The 22,740-nt window shown below is 40.6% G+C and overlaps 2 protein-coding genes across 2 annotated transcripts in view; both read left to right on the forward strand.

Annotated features, from left to right (window-relative positions):
* The first annotated feature begins 210 nt into the window (after positions 1–210).
* dtl (denticleless E3 ubiquitin protein ligase adapter) lies at positions 211–9,446 on the forward strand. Its single transcript, XM_084954357.1, has 15 exons — positions 211–498; positions 3,202–3,339; positions 3,441–3,533; positions 3,614–3,675; positions 3,884–4,004; positions 4,097–4,162; positions 4,329–4,444; positions 4,538–4,611; positions 4,711–4,817; positions 4,907–5,011; positions 5,488–5,600; positions 5,723–5,812; positions 5,978–6,101; positions 6,282–6,940; positions 8,675–9,446. The coding sequence occupies exons 1-15, from the start codon at positions 447–449 to the stop codon at positions 8,738–8,740; spliced, it is 1,986 nt and encodes a 661-aa protein (XP_084810483.1). The 5' UTR covers positions 211–446; the 3' UTR covers positions 8,741–9,446.
* Positions 9,447–11,911: 2,465 nt separating this feature from the next.
* The window catches only part of ppp2r5a (protein phosphatase 2, regulatory subunit B', alpha isoform), a 59,871-nt gene continuing 49,042 nt past the window's right edge, over positions 11,912–22,740 (forward strand). The window contains exon 1 of the mRNA XM_084954358.1: positions 11,912–12,917. Within this exon, the coding sequence (XP_084810484.1) occupies positions 12,770–12,917 (148 nt within the window). The 5' untranslated portion in view covers positions 11,912–12,769. The remainder of the gene's footprint in view (positions 12,918–22,740) is intronic.

Here is a 22,740-nt window from a genome sequence, read left to right on the forward strand (position 1 = left end):
CACACAACTTCTAATTATACTTGCACCACTAAATGCACCATCTACATGCAGTTTGGCAGTGGTTGTATACACCAAAGTGTATTTACTAAACTAACAACTGTCTAACAGGATAAACATGCTATGCAAAGAGGGACTAGTTATTAGTTTAATCGTTTTAAAAATATTTATTTATGCTGAAGGGGCGTCTCCTTCTCCAGTTACGGTGGGAAAGTTTACAAAGAAAGCGGAAGCAGAAGCGCTCCTGCCCAGGAAGTCGCCGTTTCCACCAATGGTTGCGCGTAACGCAAGTTTAGCGGGGAATTCAGTCCTTCTGCTCGGACGATCTCTTCGTGGGAAATAGTACCCCGGCATCGGCACAGAAAGCGGACCGGCAGAAGCTTGACATCGAGGAAAACGTTACGTTTTTATACAAAAGCCTTCGGATCGAGTTGTGCTGCAGTGCAGGGATGCTTTTCCGCTCAGTGGTGGACAGAGGAGTGGGCAGACGGAGGCAGAATGGTGAGACAGGGATGGGTTATTTGCACGGCCATGGCTGGGCTTTAGCTAGTCTACCATGGAAGATAATGCAGCCTAACATCTCTGCTTTATGTTTCGAGGAGTCATGCTCCCAAAAGGGCTCCTAGAGTATCATTTGCACTTGCTTTTCTTTTGCCTTCAGTGTGGACTTTAACGTTTAATTCTACTTTCTTCGTGAATGTCTTTGTCGGGCTGTTCAGACTCCAACTGGTGGCACACCAACAATAGAGATTGAAAATGTGACGTCACTCAGGGGTAAAACCGCAAAGAATTCTGGGAACTCGTGGCAAGAGGTACTAGCGCACGCAGGCTTTCAATTGAAATCAGTTATACAGCGATAAAAAGAAACACAAAAAATGGCAAGAAGCTGTTGTATTATTAACTGCAATAGCCGGTCGCATGACAGCCACGGAAAGCCGACGGGTAAAGAGATCGGTTGTTATCGGATTACGTCGTTGAAGAGAAATTGTTCGAGCCACGTTTCCGAAGTAACAAAGAGGCGACTGGATTGCAGCCATTCAAAGACAAAATATAACGTCCCAGAACACTCCAGCTCACAGGTTAGTCTGCTCCAAGCATTTCCACAAAGGTCAGTCTGCTGTTGTAGTTAATGCGTCATTTTTCTTAACATAATTGGTGATATAGGTTACAAGCAAGTCTGGCGCTGAACAGAAATTGTCGCGCTATGCTCCTTTGTTTATTGTGCATAAATAGTAAATTGTCCTGACACAATATTGTGTTTCGCTTCTGTTTTTACCATGGTACATTGACAAAAACATATACTTTTATTTACAGGATAAAACAGTTGTTTTGTATCACTAATTGCCCAGTACGATTACAGCATACAATATTATTGTCACTGCTACATTTCTGTGATGCGTACCAGAAATTATTTCCACTACTAATTAATTACCATTGAGCTCAAAGGTCCTATTAATAAACGGTTAACGAATGTGTATTTATGAAGACGATTTGTGAGACTGGTAAACTTATGATATGTACGATGGTCTTTACTTTCTACACGGTGCATTTCAAGTTCCTGTACCCATCCGTCGGTAAACTGTACCTGGGCTTGTTGCAGTGACCTGAAGTTACTAAACTTCACGAGTGTATGCACTCACTCCAAGAACCGTATAATTATAAATATGAGCGTGGTGAAAGTTGGGCAGCACGCTAACGTATTTTGTCCCTCTGTGTGCTCGTAAGGGTCTAACCCTTTCACTGGTTTGATTTTTTTCCTCGTATCTTTTCTTTGACTTTTCATCAAGTCTGTCTTTGTACGGACCGGCATTGTTCTCCTTCGTTTTGTACATACCTTTTTGGGGGGCAAAGAAAAAGCAAGAATTTATTGGAACCGAAGAATGAACGTTTTGCGGTGCTGCAAATGCTTGCATTTGATGCAGGTACTTGGATTGTTTTGCCACGAGTTCCCGGCATGCAATGCGCGAAAGTCACGTGGTCTGTCAATCTATATGTCCTGCCTTATAACTGTAGTACATATTAGGACAGTTTCTCACGTTTTGATTGGCGTTGGTTTATACAACTCAAGAGCAAGTGAGAAGACAAGCGTGCCGATCTATGCTCGTAGGTCACTTTAATAGGTACACCTGGCGAGTTGGACCCTCTTTTCTCTTCCATGCGTAGATTCAACAAGTTGGTTAAAGCGTCCCTCAGATATTTTGATCCATATTGACGTGATGGCATCACACAGTTTCTGCATATTTGTCGACTGTACATCAACGATGCAATGTCCTGTTTTACCACATCCCAATGGTTTGAGATCTGGCGTCTATGGAGGCCATTTGAGTAAAGTGTGCTCATCGTCATGTTAAAGAAACCAGTCTGAGAGGAAGTGAGCTCTGTGACACGGTGTTATCCTGCTGAAAGAAGCCATTACAGCCATTAGAGAAGGGTGTCACGTAGTAAAGGGTAACGTATAGAACAATCTGAAGTAGGCCAGGCTACTACAGACTACCAGACTAATGGAAAGTTGGAAGATGTTTGAGTATATTATGAAAATATTAAGGAGTTATATATAAAATATGAGCCTCACTGTTACCAGTCTAAATTCATTACTCATACAGGTGATTATAGTAAATGGTCCCAAAAGAAACAAAAAAAACCTCAAAATCTTCTGGTAATTCAAAGAATACATACTATTTTTTTTCCTGTTAAATGAAATAGGAATTGCCCATTGATTCATTTATAATGAAACCCAGCTAATTTTCTGTTTTTTATTCATTTATTTTATTTTTAATGGTGTCTAGTACTTATTTTGGTATAGTATAGCAGGCCAGGGGTGATTTGTTTGTTACTAAGAAGGCTTTAAAAATGACAATGAGTCAAATCTCTGGACCGTTAGTTTGGACTTTCGTGACGTGATCAGTTCACAAGTACAAATGATCCCGTGTGAATAGCAGCCCCAGGATCCTGTTCTTGACCTACAGGAGTGGCAGCTGGTGTGGTCTTCTGTTGCAATGACTCCAAGGTTCAATGTGTTGCATGCTCAGAGATGCTCTTCTGCATATCTTAATTGTAACAAGTGGTTATTTGAGTTACAGTTGCCTTCATATCACCTCAAAGTGGTCTGATGATTGTCCTCTTAAATCTGCAATGATTTTTGTGTTAGTCTTACTGCTGTGTCTCATTGATTTCCTTCCTCTGACCATGCATCATTCTCTTCAGCTCTCCCTGCAGATCCCTGGTCCAGGTACCCTCTGAGTTCCCTGCTTGAAGGCTACCGATGCATCCGACATGATGAACATATCTCCTATGGGAACCTTGGCGACTCTGTGCCACCGTTTGGATTAGCTTTCTCCTCTGGTAATTCATTTGTGCTTATCATTGTAAGTGCAGAGAGAGCAAGGCCCTGTTGTCATTAATCTGTCTAACTGCAGTGTCTCTTTTCTCCTGTTTGTTTTCAGCCAGGGACCTGCAGAACATCCTCGCAGCAGCTAATGAAGAAGGCATTGTTAGGCTCTACAACACAGAGAGCCGTGAATATCCACTTCTTAAAGGTATTCTTGTGGCTTGTGTTCATAATTGTCATGCCATGTATTTTGAAATGTCGGTAGCTAAATGTGTGTTAACCTTGCAGCATGGCTGGCTCATGAGAATGCTGTCTTTGATATCGCCTGGATGCCAGGGGAGCCTCAGTTAGTAAGTGCAAATTCATTCTGTTTAGTCAGAGAATTGCAGAAAGTCAGATTTTTTTGCGTCACCCTCAAATGCATGACTCATGTAATTGCATCTACCTTACCTGGGATTACTAATTTTTGTTTTTTTTGTTGTTCTTTATTTTGTTGGAACCCATTAAAAACTCTGAAGCCTTTTCTTATTATGCTTTGGTCATCTGTGATCTCTTCAGGTAACTGCTGCGGGTGACCAGATGGCCAGGCTCTGGGATGTGAAGTCTGGAGAGTTGTTAGGCAGCTTCAAGGGCCACCTCTGTAGTCTTAAGTCTGTTGCATTCGCACCAGAGGAGAAAGGTATACCTTTTACTGAGCTAACACTGTGTTGGCTGTGCATTGATGATATATTGTTGTATCATGTGATTAATACATTTTCTTTTGTCACACAGCTGTGTTTTCCACTGGAGCCAGAGATGGAAATATTATGATCTGGGACATGAGGTGCAGCAAAAAAGGTATTGATCGGAACAGTAATAGACAATTTAGCAATAAATTTTAAATCATATCTTTAGCCACTTTGTTACTAGCAGCCTGTTGCAAAAACACTTATTTTTTCCTGTTTCTTTAGTTGAATTTATGAAAAATGCTACGACAATAGTCAAACTTATGTCTTTCCCTCAGATGGTTTCTACAGACAGGTGAACCAGATCAGCGGAGCTCACAACAAAGCAGAGACCAACCCTCCCTCTAAAACGAAGAAGAGACGGGGCGGCATGCGCGGCATGGCTCCGAGCGTGGTGAGTTTTCTCGACAATCAGCCGTTTAATGGAATGAAAAGAGCGATGCTGCAAATGGAAATCTAATATTTAGCTACTCCATCTTATTTGCAGGACTCCCAGCAGAGCGTTACAGTGGTTTTGTTCAGGGATCAGCACACCCTCATCTCTTCAGGAGCTGTTGACGGGTAAGAAAAGAAAGGCTTCTTGTCACTTTTTTCACATTTATAAGAGCCGTTACCAGACATTCTCGGTCATTTTCTGTCTCCTTCAATTCCCTTTATCAGAGTAATCAAGATGTGGGATTTGAGGAAGAACTACACTGCACACCGTCATGATCCTGTACCCCTGCAGACATTTCCGTATCCAGGTTCTTGCACGCGGACGCGACTGGGTTAGTTCCCTAACATGCCAAGCATCACCTTTACCTGAAATGTGCAAATAACACACAAATAACCCAGCTGTCTTTTCGACGTGCTGCAGGATATTCCGGACTCGCTCTGGACTCCGCGAGAGCCAACGTGATGTGTAACTGCACAGACGACAGCATCTATATGTTCAATGTCTGCGGAATAAAAACGACACCAGGTAAAGAAGCTCCTCGCTCTGGCTCGACAGTGCGTGTATGTGCACTAGAGTAGAATAGGTCTTTTTTTTCCCATTCACCCATTCATCACTAGATGGCGCTAATGCACTTTGTTATGGGAGCAAAGCATCCAGCAGCAGAAGCCTCTTGATGCAAATAAAAGCCGTAGATGCTTTGTTTTCTACTGTTACGTGTTAAAGTCTGATCTGAAGTTCTGAATAGCAGTGGGTTAGGTGGTGTTTGACAGTTTGCAATACAGGAAACCATTTCAAAATGCATCATGACAGTTTTTTAATGGAAACGAAAGAGGAAAGTGTTACTAAATGTACAGAAACTAGAGGAAAGTTCAGCATTTCTTTTTATTGTTATATACACAGTACTGTACATTTTATCCTTTTATTTGATTGTCCTTAGACTTGTTTGTTCTCTGATCTTTGTGAATATTTTGTCATTTTTAAGAATTATGTTTCATCCACAGTGGCAGTTTTCAGCGGTCACCAGAACTCCTCGTTTTATGTAAAGTCCAGCGTTAGCCCAGATGACCAGTTCTTGGCCAGCGGCTCGAGTGACAACCACACGTACATTTGGAAGGTGCGTTCTCGGTTATGTTTTACCTGACGTAATAAAAATTGCTTTATTTTCACTCTGGGGGTTTTCCGGTGTTGAGGAACTGCGAATTTAAGGTTTTTGAACATTTTTTTGTTACATTTCAGATCTCCAATCCTGAACTTCCTCCCATGACGCTTCAAGGTCATAGTGAGGAAGTGACGTCTGTTGCATGGTGTCCGACAGATTTCACTAAGGTAAGACGTGAGTGGTTATACAAGTATGAACACTGCTGTGAATTGGAGGAGTTTTAATGAGCCGAGAAGCACCTGAACCAGCTGCACTTTGCTGGAAGATGCGGGACGCTCTGACTTTATTCGATTTAATGAGCTTCTGTATAAAGCCCTCTGCTCTGTTGGCAGATTGCTTCCTGTTCCGATGACCACACCGTGCGCATCTGGCGACTTCACCGAGAAAATGATGAAGTGCAGTCCTCATTAGGAGAGGCTAACCTAGTAGGCCATGCACGTCCTAAGATTCTCCCAAGTAAGTGCTTCACCTACAATGTATTCTTGTGAATAACTACCATATAGTCATAAAAGCGTAGAGGTTTCACTTACAGTATGTGCATGTGAATTTGTGCTTCATCATAAATCACTGCTGTCCTGCAGTTAAATACAAAACATGATCACATCTGGACTCACACTACTTTATTCTGCTTTTAAGGGCCTTCCATTCCAGCTGAGACAACCCCTGCCAAGCCCCAGAGGAGAGTGAGCCTTGGTGGCATAACCTCACCTCAGCCTGCAGCCTGTGCTCCCAGTGGAGCCGCCCTGCCCCTTTCTTCCAGCACCACTACACCAAACCGCTCACAGGACTCTAAAACTGCAGCTGTTCGCCACAGAACTCCACCCACTATCAAACAGTGGTTGTCCCCAAGCAGCAGAACTTCCGAACAGGCTGGCTCTCCGGCCCATCGAGTGCTGAGCCAGTCTCCCCCGAGCTCTGCAAGCAGCACGCCCCCCACAGAACGACGGGCCAAACGCAGGCTGGAAACCGGTGACGGCTCGTCTTCGAACTGTGAGGGCACTGAGCAGTGCGACTGCGTTACTGAACTCTCTCCTGCAGCCAAGAGGAGCCAGACCCTCTCTGGTGTTTGCTGCCCAGCTCAGGAGAGCCCAGCACAAACAGGCTGCCACACAGAGGACAACAATGCGGCTTCATCCAGACAGACCGACAAGGAGAACTGCTCTCCAAGAGGAGTGAACTGGCTGTCAGTGATGAGCCAGAAGCTGAGGAAAGGTCAAAGAAGCCCTAGAAGTCCCAAAGGTCCCAGAAGTCCCAGTGCTGCTAAGAAACAAGAAAGCAAGACACCAGCATCACCAGTAAGTATAAAACTCAGAGGTTTGGGAGTGGATTAACATTCTCATCTGAAATTATCCTCAAGTTTGGTGCTGTGATGCAAGGGCGGTGTTATATGTAGTTCAGTGACCGGTGACCAGCATCGCGGAGCATGACGTCCGAGCGGCATTGAGGAGAGTGAACACAAGGAAAGCGGCGGGGCCAGACGGCATCACCGGCCGTCTGCTGCGCTGCTGTGCTGACCAGCTAGCAGGTGTGTTCACTTACATCTTCAACGAGTCCCTGGCGAAGTCTGTGGTCCCCACATGCTTCAAAAGATCCACCATTATCCCTGTGCCCAAGAACAGCAAACCCTCATCCCTGAACGATTACCGGCCAGTTGCACTGACCTCGGTAGAAATGAAGGTGTTTGAGAGGCTGCTGAAGAACATCATCTTCTCCTCCATCCCAGACACCACAGATCCGCTGCAGTTCGCCTACCGATCCAACAGATCCACAGAGGATGCCATCGCCCACGTCCTGCACACCACCCTCAGCCACGTGGACAAGAAACAGGGTAACTATGTGCGAATGCTGTTTGTTGATTACAGTTCAGCGTTTAACACAATAGTGCCCTGCAGACTGTTCACAAAGCTCAGGGATCTGGGACTTAACAGCCATCTATGTGCATGGGTGTTGGACTTCCTCACTGGCAGAACTCAGGTGGTGAGGGTGGGTAGATGCGTCTCTAACAGCATCACCATCAACACAGGAGCACCTCAGGGATGTGTCCTCTCGCCACTGCTCTACTCCCTCTACACTTCAGACTGTGTGGCCACCCATGGCTCCAACACCATTGTGAAGTTTGCTGACGACACAGTGGTGTTGGGTGCCATCTCCAACAACGATGAGGCGGCCTACATGGATGAAGTGAAGAATCTGGCATCATTTTTGCACATGTCGAGGAGCATGTCAGGCTACATTTCACTGTGTGTTATACTTGTATAACTATGCATGTGACAAATAAAGAACCTTGAACCTTGAGTTATACTGAAACACAATTGGCAGCCGAAGAGGTGGAGATTTTAAACCGCAGCTGCCCATCAGCCACCTACAGACGCTGCTTGTTTCCACCTCCTGCTACAGCTGCTGCAGATGGTGGAGTCAAAGCAGATATGATGCCATTTCTTAAATGATTCAAGGAGAGTTTCAGCAAAATATTCTTTAAGGATAAGGAACCCATATCAGCACATACAGCAGGGGTGTCAAAAATAAGGTCCGGGGGCAAGAATCGGCCCAGCACAGAGTCCTGTCTGGCGACACCGAAAGGCTTTAAAAAGTGAATGAGTGCATGGATTTTAAACTCTTATCTGTATTTTTAGAGGTTTTAAAGCTTTTCCTATTGATAAAGAGCTCCCCCGTAGCAATTCATACTAAATCAACTATTACTATTACTCAACCTAAAAGTAGTTAAGTAATAGAAAAACAATTGAACACCTGTTTTTTTTTTCTTAATATATGTTTATTCCATAGAAAAAAGCATTTTTCTTAGTCTTAAAGACAGGGATTAAATATTTAGTTAAATGTCTTTCACTGGTCAAGCCCATCAAAGTGGGCTGTATGTAGCACACGATGTAAAATGAGTTTGACAGTCCTTACATACTGTAGGCATTGGCACTGATATGTCTGGGTGATTATATTTTTATTAAATGTGGCATCCATGCATGTTGTTTTAGCTTTTAAGATGATCCTTTGTTTTTTTCATTTCTGTTTTCCAGAATGTGTGCACCCCTCCAGCCATGAAGAAAATCTCCATGTATTTTACAAAAAGGCCTCTGGACTGACCTGGTACCAAACTTGGTGCTTTTCTTTAAGAGGGTTTTATTCAAGGTGGTTTTTAAGTGGGACCCAAAAACTATAAGCCTCTTAAGATCACTGATTACTGAGATCAGAAGAGATCAGTCACTGAACATTTGATGGTTTGGATTTGACATCCAGGGACTGCTTTCCATTTTATTTAAATATGTTCTTTTTTTTTTTTCTTTTTTTTTTTACGCCTCTTACAGAAATTTCTGGTGCTGTGCAAAATTTCTGGCTGGCGACTAAAGTTGCGAATATGACTACTTCTAGAGATGCTTCAGCATTAAATCGAAGACTCCACATTTAAAAGGCTGATTAGACTTTAAAAAGTTGATCCTCAAGTGCAGAGAAAAGCATTTGTTCACAGAACAATTTAAAATCTCCTTTAAAAAAAAATCTAGTTACTTGGTTCATTTTGTTAAACCTTTTTATGAACCGCACTGTAAGCTGCTCACAGATCAGCTCTATAACATTTGTAAGCCAGCCATCTAAGTCACGTGTTTTCCGTGTACGAGTTTGCTCATTCATATCGGAGTTGCACACGTGGTTTGCAATAGATTTTTTTCCTTACTGAGCAAATTTTTTTTGACTTGTTTATATGTACAGAAGAACCAATGAATGATGCTTGATTTATTTGTATTTAATTGATAAATCTAGCTGTAGTCAAATTTTATTAAACAGTTTTCTGCCTGTGTGTGTATTTGTGTGTATGTGAGGGACAAAGAGGGTCTGATGGGGAAGTGGTGAGAGTTTTAGTCGAGGTAATTAAAAGAGAAAATCTAAAGACTGAAAAACATTCAAACCTAAAAAATTAAATCTCTATCATCTCACACTTTTCTTTAGCTCCCTGCAGATTCGTGTGATTAGTCGTTATTCGTGAGATTAGTGTTTTACAGCTATTTTGTTCCATTTGGACAGTTTTAATTTTTTTACTTAATTTTTTTTTTTTCATTTTGTATTCCAACTATAGAAATGATTGGAAGACAATGCCAGAAAAATTGACAATCACTGCCTCTGCCCCAGAGAGGCAGAAGGGTTGTTTTTAACATGTATGTGTGATGGTAACTTATTACAGCAGCTGTGGTAAAACAGCAGCTGTGCTAAAGACTTTCAATGAAGTGACTTCCTCTGATTATAAATGCAGCTGAACTGAAGAGCACACAAACCCAACATAAAAACATGATAGGTGAGAAAATGGACAGTAAGTTATTAAAGAAAAAAGATGGTATACTGGTATTTGATGGTAGTTACTTAAATATTTGACTTCTGTATGACTTTCAGTCTCTCAGATCACTGTGGAGGAATTTTTGCACGCTCTTCTTAACTGTGTCACTTCAGTTCATTGAGGTTTGTGGGCAAAGTTTATGCACAGCATTTCAGTCGGATTGAGGTCTAGACTTTGACTGCCGCTGTGCTCCTGTTACATATCACAATTTTGGCAAAACGTTAGCAGTGAGACAGATGGCTTCACACTCGACTCTATAATACTTTGATTTACAAAGGAGTTTGTGGTTGACCCAATGACTTCAAGGTGCCCAGGTCCTGTGGTTGCAAAATAAGCCCAAATCACCCCCCACTCCGCCATGGCCATTGATAGTTGGTAGGAGATGTTTGTCCTAATATGGCGTGTTTGCTTTTCTCAAAACATGATGCTGTGCATTATGGACAAACCTCTCCACTTTGGTCTTGTCCATCCAGAAGACATTTTCCAAAAGGCTTGAAGTTTGTTCAGATGTAATTTTGCAATCCTAAGCTCTGCTACTATGTTTTCTCCTGGTATGGTAGCACTAATTGTACTGCCATGAACTTTAACATTTAGCATGCTAACTGAGACCTGAGATGTAGCTCTAGGTGAATGTGTAGTTGTCTTGAGCATTGTAGAGTCTGACCTTGGGGTGACTTTGCTGGGACGTCCACTCCTGGGAAGATGTTGGTAATTCTAAATGCTTCGCTTTATGAAGTGCAATTGATTGGTAGCACTACTTACCCTCTAAATTCCCGTGGAAACAGTGAGGGACTGCATAGACTCGTGTAAAAAAAAAAGAAGAAGTTTTAAACAATTTTTTGGATCTTTTTTTTTTTCTAATGAAAAACTTGTTAACACTTACTGTTCCATTTCCATTATAATAGCAAATAATTAATAGGGAAAGAAAATGATAAAAATCTACTACAAGATTCATCTAAATAGATAAAAAGATAAATGACAATAATTAACATTAAGGATGTTAATTATTAACATCGTTATACAATCCATATTTAGAATTAGGCCAAAGTTTTCAGGACTTAGCTCTATGGCACTCTTTTTCATAATTTAGGATTTTAGAATACATTATTCTAGATTTCTTTTATGTTACTTTTGATGTAAGTGTAGTGATAAAAAGAAAGCTTTCTTCTTGTCTCTATTACAGACAAAGTAAATGTACTAAAATAGAAACCTAATTTCCTGTGGAAAGGCCCTTATTTTAGGGTTTATACCTGTATTTTATAAACACACACAGCATGTAATGCGGAAGGTATCGATTTAGGGAGTGATACAGGTAGGGCCAAAGCGTGTGTGAATTCCTGAATAACATACAGTTATTATCAGTTTTCCAGGGTGGAATGACTGAACAGCATACATCTTTAATGACCAGGGTGCACATGTTTGAATTTATTTTGGATTTTCTCTCCGGGGTCAGGAGCGTACATACAGGCTCAAATATACACTTAAATCTTTTAATAAGTTTTCGGTGGGAGAAACGTTTCGTCACTCATCCAAGTGACTTCTTCAGTCTCTTCGTTATCGGAGTTTTTCCAAATGCAATATCTCAGGATCTCTTTTTTTAATCCTAAAACAATCTGTGGCTAAAAACTGAAAGTATAAGTGGGGTACTTCTTTAAAAAGCGCAAAGAAACACACGGCGACAAATGGAACTCTTATTATATTATCTTATTATTATTTTGAATGTATTGCTACGAGAGACGTGTGTCAGTTTTTGTTTAACGCTACTGCCTGTACCGCATCACCTATTTGTTTTCACATGTCACATGTTCAAGTCCCGCTTTCTGCGCGGCTCGATTGGTTTAAAAAGTTCTAGTTTTTTGAAAATTTCGCCTCTGATTGGCTGTTAGCAACGTCAATCAGTGACGTGCCCCCGTCAGCGCTCCGCAGTCAAGCTCACAGACACACAGTGACGGAGCGGCTTCGCTGGGAGTGTTTACGGCTGCCTGCCTCAGCTCGACATCCAGTAATTTGCTGTTTTTGACAATACTCGGTCTTTATCGAGGTCGTGCTAGCGAAACAGTCTCACACGATTCATTCGGAAGTGTGGCGAAAGGTGAAGTTTCTCTTAGGTGGATGAGGCTAACTTTCAAGCGCTAAATGAGTCGACGAGCGAAATTTAACTTCATCGATCGCGGATAAATTTTTTTCTCTCAAAAACACACTCAGCAGAATTCTGTCTGGGATTAAACCAGTGCTCGGAGACGCGGACTGTGTGTTTTACCGAAGAGCTGCAAAAAATTAACGGGGCAACTTTCTTTGGTAACTTTTTCCCCCCTCAGCAGCGGTGCAAATTGTTGTAACCGTCAGCTAATTTTAGCAGGCTAGCTAACTGCCAGCTTAAGTCTACTGTAGACAGCTTCAATCCGGCAATGCCTCTCTTATGTTTTGCAACAGGTTGACGTTTTTCGATCACAATGCAGCAGTAAAAAGAATGTCAGAAATTTAGGAGCTTATTCTTGTCGTGTTGGTCGCTCCGTGCTGTGTAGTGTGGGCGGTGTCGTGTGACTAAATTCGTATTTTTTCGTATTTTGAAGACTATCCCCCCTCCTCTGTATTTCATAGAGCAAGATAATGATGCAGTCTTTGGGCACAGCTTAACCTTCGTACCGACCGACCATGTTGGATCATACAAAAATAACACAAACCTTCTGATGTGAAAAGGGGAAGGAAGCTTTTCGTATGACCTAGGAGATACAGTGCAAAAAGTGTCAAGGTAGTTTTTTTTATTTTTTTTATTTTATGCATCAAAATGTCGGCCATCTCCGCATCAGAGAAAGTGGATGGGTTTACGAGGAAGTCCATGAGGAAGGCACAGAAGCAGAGAAAATCCCAGGGCTCCTCTCAGTATCGCACTCACACCGCTCCGGTCGAGCTCTCCCCGCTGCCGCAGCTCAAAGGTAAGAGGATGAAGGGGTCCGCCGCTTAAAATAGTCTGCCTGTCATGACCGCTGTGTGTGTGTACACTGCCGGATCCACTGCAGGTACACTGTGCATGCAGCCAGAAATGCATTACACATTTTAAAGCTGGCCTGTATTCAGAAACCTGCCAAAAAATAAAGCACACCTATTAACACTTGCAAGCAGCTTGTAAGAGTTGACCAAAGGGTGTTTGAAAAGGCTCTGTGCCAAAGTATGTTACATTGGTTTTGTATTCTTGGACAGTTTTGTCAGTAGTTGTATTAACATCTCTTGACCCATTGTTTTGTTTTTTGTTTTGTCCTTGCTGGATGTTGTGTAATGACAAATGCACATCCCCAGAGCCATGTTGTTCTAGTGGCTAAGAAGGATTTATGTATTTGCGTCAAGGTGTTTTGAAGGATCAGTGTCTCTACACCCGATGCACTGATTGGAAAATTCAATTTGGCTTTGATATAAGTTTTTGATTTGTCACGATTTTAGTGTTTATTCCTTGTCTTGTACACACACAAAAAATAGTTTCCTTTTTTTAAAGTCCAGCCAGTACAGCTCTTCATCACTCTACCGTTTTATTTTATTTTTTGGCAAGCACGGTCTGTGTAGGGTCTCAGTCAACCAGGCCACGATAGTCTTGAGGGTTTGAAAAAGAAGGCATCTCGACTTCTTTAGGTTTCTGAAGAGGTTTCGGCTTCCATCCAAGAGGCTTCTTCAGTTCTAAAACAACTGGTGGAGAGTCCTGGGTATTTAACCCCTAGTGGGGACTATCCCCTTTGGAGCTGATTCTGAGCATCACGTTGACTGACATGATCAATAGTGGGTCAATGACCCTTTTGTCCTCACAAACCTAAAGAAGTCCAGTTACCTTCATGCATTGCATTTTCAAGCTTGTAGGCAGCTGGTTCACAATAATAATAATTATAATAATAATAATGGATTGCATTTATATAGCGCTTTGCAAGGCACCCAAAGCGCTTTGCAATTCCACTATTCATTTACTCTCACATTCACACACTGGTGGAGACAAGCTACAGTCGTAGCCACAGCTGCCCTGGGGCAGACTGACAGAAGCGAGGCTGCCATATCGCGCCATCGGCCCCTCTGGCCAACACCAGTAGGCGGTGGGGTAAAGTGTCTTGCCCAGGGACACAACGACCAGGACAGAGAGCCCAGGGATCGAACTGGCGACCTTCCGGTTACAGATGCGCTTCCCAACCCATTCTGGCCCATTCTGAGCCACGGGCGACCGTGGCTCAGAGTGGCTAAGAGTTTGTCTTGCCTGACTTAACAGAATTTTATGGTTTTTTTTTCCCTGTTATCTCTGCCCATTTGATAAACAAATATAATAATTTAAAATATCTGTTTATAAGTTTTCAAATTCTTAAAAATATAAAAAGAATAATACCAGAAGCTTACAAACAGACTAAATTAACTTTATTATTTTGTGTTGCAGGGGTTCATATTACAGTAGGACATTTTATATTGTAATTTATAAAAGCAATAAAGATTCAGTTTTTCAATCAAGCTGATGACTGGTAGCCAGATTTTCTGAAGGAGACCTGCTTTGTTTGACACGGGTGTAGCACATTTTCTAATTCCTTCAGCCACCAAACTGGCAAGTTGGATGTATCTCAGACTTTTAAGATTGTAGCACAATTTTTCTTGCTAACATTGTCTATAAAGCCTGAGCTTCACAACGACACTTCACACTATTCAAGTCAACCACCCCAAACAGTGCTGTAAGAGGGGCAAAAGGAAGCACCCTGGTAAAAGCCTTGATAAGTAGCTCAAATACATGAACCCCCCAAAATCTGTAATCTGTTACACTGCACAAACTGATGAGATGGATTTCATTGCTCAATTGGACATTTCACACACAGCGGTGAAGTGCTTTTGAATAATCTGGTTGGAGAGAAGTGTAGGCTGTGGTAAGTTTTGAATTGTGTCTGTGCCATTTATAGAGAGAGCATGAATATTTCCCAAGATTGTTAAGGTAAATACCATCTTATTTGATATACCAATTGGTAAGCAAGGATGTTCCTGGCCCATACAGATATTGACTTGATATCTCTGTGCAACCCAACAAAAAAGTGACAGCAGTTTGGCACTACAGACTGTGTGGTTGTCAGTAAATATTTTAGTTTTGATTATGAAATCAGTAAGTTAAAATTTACTTGAGAAAATTAAGAATCAACTTCCTCCCACAACCAGTGACTGTCACCCAAAGGACACAGAAAGGGAATCTGGATAACCACCTGAAAAGTTGTAAGACCCAACTTATCTGTGAGCAATATTGTGTTGTCAAAGTTAGACCAGCTATGTGGCATAGGGCTAGGTGCAGCTCTGCTTCAGACACACAGCTATCAGTGCAAGGAGACGGGTGAATGATTTAGCGTAGCTTAATGAGTGGACTTAAGTGGGTGGATATTGGCTGAACAAGTAAAGGTAAATGTTAGTGAGCCATAACAGTTGTCTGATGGCACCAACTCTTCCAGGCTGTTTTGTGTGTAAATAACAGTTAACAGAAACTAATTATACTGTATATGTGAGCTTAATGGTTGCAGCTTGTATCTAAAAGCTCCCCTGTGATTAGACCTGATGAGGGGAAATGCATATTTGAGTGGTTTTATTATGCATGTTTTAAAATTAATATTGGAGCATAGTTTTTGGACAGCTTTGACACCGCTAAGCCATAAAATGTTTGCTTCTGTTGTCTCCTGTATGTTGTTAATGGTACAGGCTCTTAATAGAGAAGACAACTTTGTCAAAGCTGAAGAAAGACACTGTAATCTTTTTTCTTTTCACACTGAGAAGTTTACATAGTAAGCTATTGTAAAGGGATTCCTAGTCCAAACATACTGAAATATAACTCTTTTGCTAGAGGCAGAATTGCTGCAATACTTAACAAATAAGAATGAGGCAGGGAGTCCCATATACACTCCCATACTTTACTGAACCAAGCTCAATATTTAAAGCTCAGTGCTGCAGTTTCTCCTGTGATGCTTCAGAAGGCTGAAAGGACCAGAGAAAGCAAGAACCACCTGTTACATGCTATGACGTTTGTTTTGTACTTGTCTCATTCTCATGTCAGTGACAGCCAGTAAGCACAGCCTCTGACTGCGCAGGAGATAATGCAAGACAGCAAAATGTGATCATCAAGCGAAATGTGACACTGCTTGGTTGAAACACGGGAGGCTGGTATAAAACCTCCTGGAGTCTGTTGTCTGTGTGTTTTAGGTGGAGACAGGCATGTGGGGTGGAGGCCTGGTTGTGTTTGTTATGTTACATGCCTACCAGTTGTAGCACTATACTTGTGTAGACTTTGCAATGTTGTTTTTTAGGAAGTGTTCTCACCTGACCCCTTCAGAATTAGGTGTGTATTTATATTGTATGGTAAATTTAAGGCTTTACTAAATATACCAAAGTTTTACCTTTTTATAATATGGAAACTACAGGCCCTCAAAATGCATAGGTCTGATTTAAAAGTTTTTATATACAAGGAGTAGACATGTGAAATACTTGCAACTAAAAATACATTTACATTTACAAATTGCAATTAATATCTGTGACACAGGGTAACAGAAGCAAGCACTGGTAACATGGATGTTTGCTCTGTTTCCTGATGTTTCACTGAAGCAAACTTGAAAAACTGCATTTTGGGTAAACGTTCTTGGGCTATAGTACCATGTAGTTTAGAGGCTGATCAAAACAAGTTATAGCATATAACAAAGGCTAGTTGTTTTACCTACATTTTGATACCAAGCTGAGCTTTTATCCATGATTTCTTCTGTGTCAAAAGCTTGTGGTAAACCCATATTATCAACAACCCGGCGAGTTATCCTGTATAGTATCATATTGTTTTGTAGCATGTCAGGATATGCTCATTGGATTTACAGATTGGAATCATATATGTGATTAGTGTGCATCTAATTTGTATATATGATAGAAACAAATAAAAAAGTCAAATACGTGTATTTCGGACCATAAGGTGCACGGGATTATAAGGCACATTAAGAGAAACAAAGCAATCAGATAAATCAAACTTTATTCAACTCATTCTTCTTGCTTCCTCCACTTCTGTACCATTGATTCATTAATGCTGTATTCTGTCACAGCTGCTCTATTACTATGTTGTTGCAGTATATTAATGACTAACTTCGTATTGTGGATGGATTATCTCAGTTGTTCTCCTGACTGAAGTTTGGTCCGTTTACAGCATCCTGCCATGGGATTGCATTTGTCTCTAACCATCAGGAACCCGCACGTTAACTTTTATCGAGTGGAAAAGTGTTAGCTTCACTGTTTATGTTATGCTAACAAAGCTATGTCGCTAGCGATCACGTAGCACATCATTATATACCACCTAGCCCAACTTCAGTAACCCTACAAACATCACTGCTGTTTAGTTTTCTGTCTTCATTTATATTGGAAGTGATAACAGAGCTGTAAGTTTAAATTTTTTCAGAAATCTGTCAGTCAGAACATGCTATATCATGCTTAGGTAACTAGCGAAACTAGCGAGCTAACTTCCTGCTAACTTCTAACTCCGTTAAATGTAATAAATTCTGTTTTCATGGATCCCTGGATGTTAAACTTAATTGTTACACTTGGTAAAGCAGCAATGCTGATTGTTTTATTAAAGATGAAAGAATTTAGACAGTTTTTAACTCTCAGTGTGCCGCAGTGTTCGTTTTGACTTTGGGACCTGAAGCGGACTGAGTTTTTGGACCCAGATTACTCCCAGATTTATGAACACCTTAGTCCGACAAATACGGCAATAACGACGCCCTGCTTGCATGTTTTACAAAAAACAGTGAACACTATATTATGGCCCAGCCCTACTTGTTGGTTGTTTACCTTTAACCGGCAGGTAAAACAAATCCTACTTGCATACACACACTTGGTTGCAGAGTGAGTTTCATCCGTAACAATGTGTACATTTACTTTGTGCAGGAAATTGTCTGACTTATATAAATACAGACAGTTAATGACGAGTTAATGAGCTTTATAATGGTGATATGAGAAATTATCACTGTTGGTGTGATCAAAGAACTGATGACAGGATTTTAATTGTCAAGTTTCTTTCACTTATAACTTCAGCAAGTCATATCAAATGATCATTTTTTTTGTCGATACTACAGGAAGGAGCAGACTTGCCTGATCAAGTAGTTGCAACTTTTCAACATGATGCAACTTCTTAAATGCTGGCAATAAAATGTGTTGGTATTAATGCTGACTATAGTTATACAACAGCAAAAAAGGCTTTGTAGATTTTGAAAATATATTTTATTGTTATGGTGCATCTGGAAAGCAGATGATCAAAAAGATGGGGGCTTTGGGAAGGATTTGAGACATTTGGTATGAATTTGTTTTCTCCAAATTTGAGCACTGCACCACAGCAATGTGCACAAACTGACTTGAAACAACATGACAGATGCTGGTTTGACAAGGGTGGAAGTGACAGGCAAATTATCCAGCGTTCTTCCACTGAAAGCTGGAGGGTGATTTGTGCCTCATGTTGGTGGCAACTGCTGGCAGATAGATGAGAAAATCTTTTTTTTTTTAATTATTCTTTTTTTTTTTTCCTTTCCATAATAGGTTTGCAGATGTTTGACCTGCTCATTTGGGTTATTGTGCCCTGCTTTGCCTCCCCCAAAATCTTATTTCTATTTGTATTTTGTAGGAAAATGAGTATACAGAGTTTCTACAAGCACACTTTTCCTTTCTAATAAGCATTAGTGTTTCAATTATTTATTGGGAAGGACTTAAGCACACGATGTACTCAAAGTATGAAGTTACCTTTTTTATTTAAGTGGGTCAGTATAAAAGAGTACAAAAAAGCTGATAAATGTAACAGCTAAGGGAAACAAAGCAATGATATTTCGATGGAAATACATTCATACGCAAATGCTGCGGGATCTTAAAAAAATCGTATTGCTACAGAAATCAGGAATTATTGAACTTGTGAAATATAATGCCAGTATATTTAATGCTTATGTTAACAGCTTGTCAATAATTGTATTTAAAACCATCAGCCGTTTTGCTAATATTGTGTATATACTTCGTCAGTGCAGCACCATGTGACTCTGAGACTAACCAATTACAGTATTTCTCTTTGAGGCATCTCTGCATGTGTATATGTGTGGTTGAAAGTAGGTAGAAGCAGTCTAAATAATGCATGCAAACATTTTAATTTCCAAGTATGTTGTCACAGGCAAATTATGGAGCATTATATTTGCTTGTCTCTCCAGGGGCTTTTAGACAGACTTGGATTTCAGGTGGTGGTCCTGCCCTCTGTGAGCTCGGCATGGCAGCACATGAATCAGTTCTCTACTGGCTGCAGGTTCTAGCACTTCAAACAAGAGTACAGTTCAATTTTTTACTAGGAAATATATTTGACTACTTTTGTGACATCGTGCTATAACAAGCTGCACAAACACCACTCACATAGACATTCTAGAATATGGGCATAGCCGTCAGATCTAAAATGTGAAACCAACACTGTGCCTCAGAGCTCCCTCTTTTGATGAGCATGACAGGGCAATAACCTGTGGTCTTAAAAAAGGATTTTAGGTCCTAAGTTCCAAAATTTATAGGAAAATGGCCCACTCTCCACTGAGTTCATGGACTCTGGATGAGACTGAATAAAACATTAAGTGTCAGAAAGGAAGATTTTTCAGGGCATGCTTACTGCCAGTTTGCCACGGAGCATGCTTGTTCTTCAGTTTGTCAGTCGGAACCAGAAACAACGAGACAGATGGGGGGGAACCCACTGAACTGTAATTTTTCTTCACCAATCTTCTGAGCACTTTAAGTACTACTCGTGCATATTAAGGCATCATGGCCAGATTAATAAATATCACCCAAACACTCCCATTTCTGCTCATACGTGCAACTTGGGGAAGTTTGCAAGAGTAACCACAATTTTTCTAGCATGTTTACACTTATTGATTAGCCATCTGTTGCCTGGTAGCACTCTGTTCTGTAAATGAATCATGACTCACACAACTGAGTCTGTGTTGTGGTTACATATAGGCTCAGTACACTAGAAGAGCTGTCAGTATAGTGTACATTGAGGTGTTTATGAAATTATAATTTTTGCCAGTCAACCTCGAACTATCTTTAATTGGATAAGAGTGTTGGTTTATTCAGTTGCCTGAAAGCCAAAAATCACAAGTACAGTGTTAACATGCAGAAAAAAAATGTTTTTAATTGGCACAACATAGAAATCCTTACATCATTTTGCACAAACTGCACCTACTTTTAATGAGTCACAATGGTTTTATCTGCACTATTTCTGGTTTCTGGAGTAACTCTAAGAATGGAAATTTTTGCAGCCAGCTTTATCAGGTGCTAAAAGATAGTAGCCTGCAAAGATGCTTCTTCCCTCCTGCAGTGGAGAGGCTGGAGTGCTTACAGCTCCTGTTGTGTGATAGACACTGAAAAGATGAGTCATTCACAGACCAACATTGTTGCCATGGCAGCCAGAAGCCTTGAGAGCAAGCCAGGGAAATGTTTTACTTTCCAAATACATGCTGCTACATTTAGGTTGATATTTCTGTCCTTGGAGTGAAATTTTCAGCTGAGCCTTGGTTCCTAACTAGATCTGACTTTACGTTTGGGTGGTGTAGGTCTTTCTGTCAGCAACCTAAATGTGGCACAGTCACAGTGGTCCATGGCTTGTTCCTACATGGAAAAATCTGTTGCGCTGTGCATCTGTTTCTCACTTTCTATGTCTGCCGTATTATTTTAAAAGAGGATGAATGTATAGTTTTTTTATTGTTTCATTTATCAGCCCTGCAAATTAGCTTTTTCCACAGTACATGTTTGGTTAAAATGTGAAACCAGAAGTCATCCTACATGGCTCTAAAATCAAATTTGCAGCTCATCCATATGTGCTGGCATCACAAAAAGCCAGCAGAAGGAGACAGACTTTTTATCTGTGAAAATATTCATCAGTCTAATCTTCTCTAAATTGTATTTTGCACAATAAACAAATTGCAAAAGACCTTTTTAAAGCTAAAAGTTATAGGAATTGATCGGTTCATCATTGCAGTACTGAACAACTGTTATCCCATATTACAGATTTGCCTCACGTTGCACAGGCCTAATTGTTTCCTTTTGTCTTGTTTTGTATCTTTAATGGAAGTGACTAAAGGTTTGTTCACACCAAATGGGAAGCAAAGTTTTGCCTAGCTTTATTTATGAGAGTACAGTTGCTTGGAGGATCTTTGAGAACTGTTTGTTCAGAAGAGCAAACAGAAGGAGGAAGAGTGCAGCTGATAGCTGGCAACAAGTTGTAGTAACATATTTTCAGATTTTCCCAGTGCTCTCCTGTTTTTTTTTTTTTTTAATGTCTTTAAAAACATTTTAAAAAATGGAGAAATGGAAGAAAACAGCAGCAGTAAGCCTGTCCTTGTCTGATTGTCATTGTTGTCTTGAAAATCAACATTTTATGGAAGACTCTCAGCTGATAGACTTTTGTGACACAGTGCTGCATCTTTACATAAGCTTTGAATTTGTAATTGCAGTGTGTGAAAACTTCACTTTGGCGAACCCATCATAAGATGCTAAACTTTGTTTAAGTGAGGAAAATGTGTGTAATTGAGGCAAATGGGCTGTACCCAGACTTTTTTTTTTTTTTAAAGCATGCGCTAAATTATAGTAGCTTTTAAGTATTAAATGTTCTGTGCTGTAATTGACCCTTAGTTTATTATAAGGTTGTGTCCATATGTTTTCCTCTCCTCTAGCTTAGGATACTAGCACAGAAAATGAGCTTCCTCTGAAGGATGTCTGGGCTCTTATAGATAAGGCGAGGAGCTTGGTCATTTGTTAGCGGGCCAGAGTAATAGTAGAGATCAGCTACTCCTCCACAATCAAAGGAGTCCATTGAGATGCTACAGGCATCTGACCAGGATGAATCATAGATGAGGTGTTTGACATCTTGGGACAGACCCAGGATACAGCTAAGACTGTACATCTCTCAGCTGGCTTAGGAATAGTTTCGTGTCCCTGGAGGAGGTGGTTAGGGAGAGCAAGGTCTGGGTGTCCGCGCTTAGATTGCTGCACCCACAACTTGCATCCAAATAGTTGGTAGAAGTGGATGGGTGAGACCTTTGCAATGACCGAGATTTCTTTGTTCAGTATTGATAAAATGTGGTTTGATCTTCATCCACAGTTCACAGTGAATAAATGTGTAGGATAAAATCTTGTAGAACCTCCTGTAGCGTCAACAATCTCAGACATTTTCCCAAACCTTTTTTTTCTAAACATCAGCAAATATTAAGATGTTGGATTGGATGTTCATGTAAATGTTACCTTAAACAGGGGGGGGAGTGGACTCTGTTAACCCCCATCGATTGACAGTTGTCCCGCACAGGCAGTTTCCATCATATCTGCCAGCGGATAACAAATCGATAAATAATTTCCTAGGAAACAAAGGGACAAATCTCTGTGTTTGACTGAGGTGTCAGTTGTTGCTATAATTGTTGCCTCTGGTAGGTTAGGATTTCATTGTTTTATTTTTTTTTATTTCAACATGTGATGTGCAATATTGTGCTAAATACCATGCATAGATAACATTCGGAATGGGTGTTAAATATGCAATTTATATGAGTCTGTTTCAAAGCTATTAAATTTAACCACAACAACAAAAAATATAATTTCAACTTACTTTAGTAAGTTAAGTTAGTTTATGTATGTTTTAGTTAATCTAACTTAAAAATGGTACAGGAAATGTAAGTGTTGGTCAAATTTGTCAACACAACCAGCATCAGATGGCTTTGGTTAAATTATTTCCCGAGAAGT

The sequence above is a fragment of the Perissodus microlepis genome, chromosome 15 (genome assembly GCF_051167445.1).
Source record: "Perissodus microlepis isolate ML-2025 ecotype Zambia chromosome 15, ASM5116744v1, whole genome shotgun sequence".
Lineage (NCBI taxonomy): Eukaryota > Metazoa > Chordata > Actinopteri > Cichliformes > Cichlidae > Perissodus > Perissodus microlepis.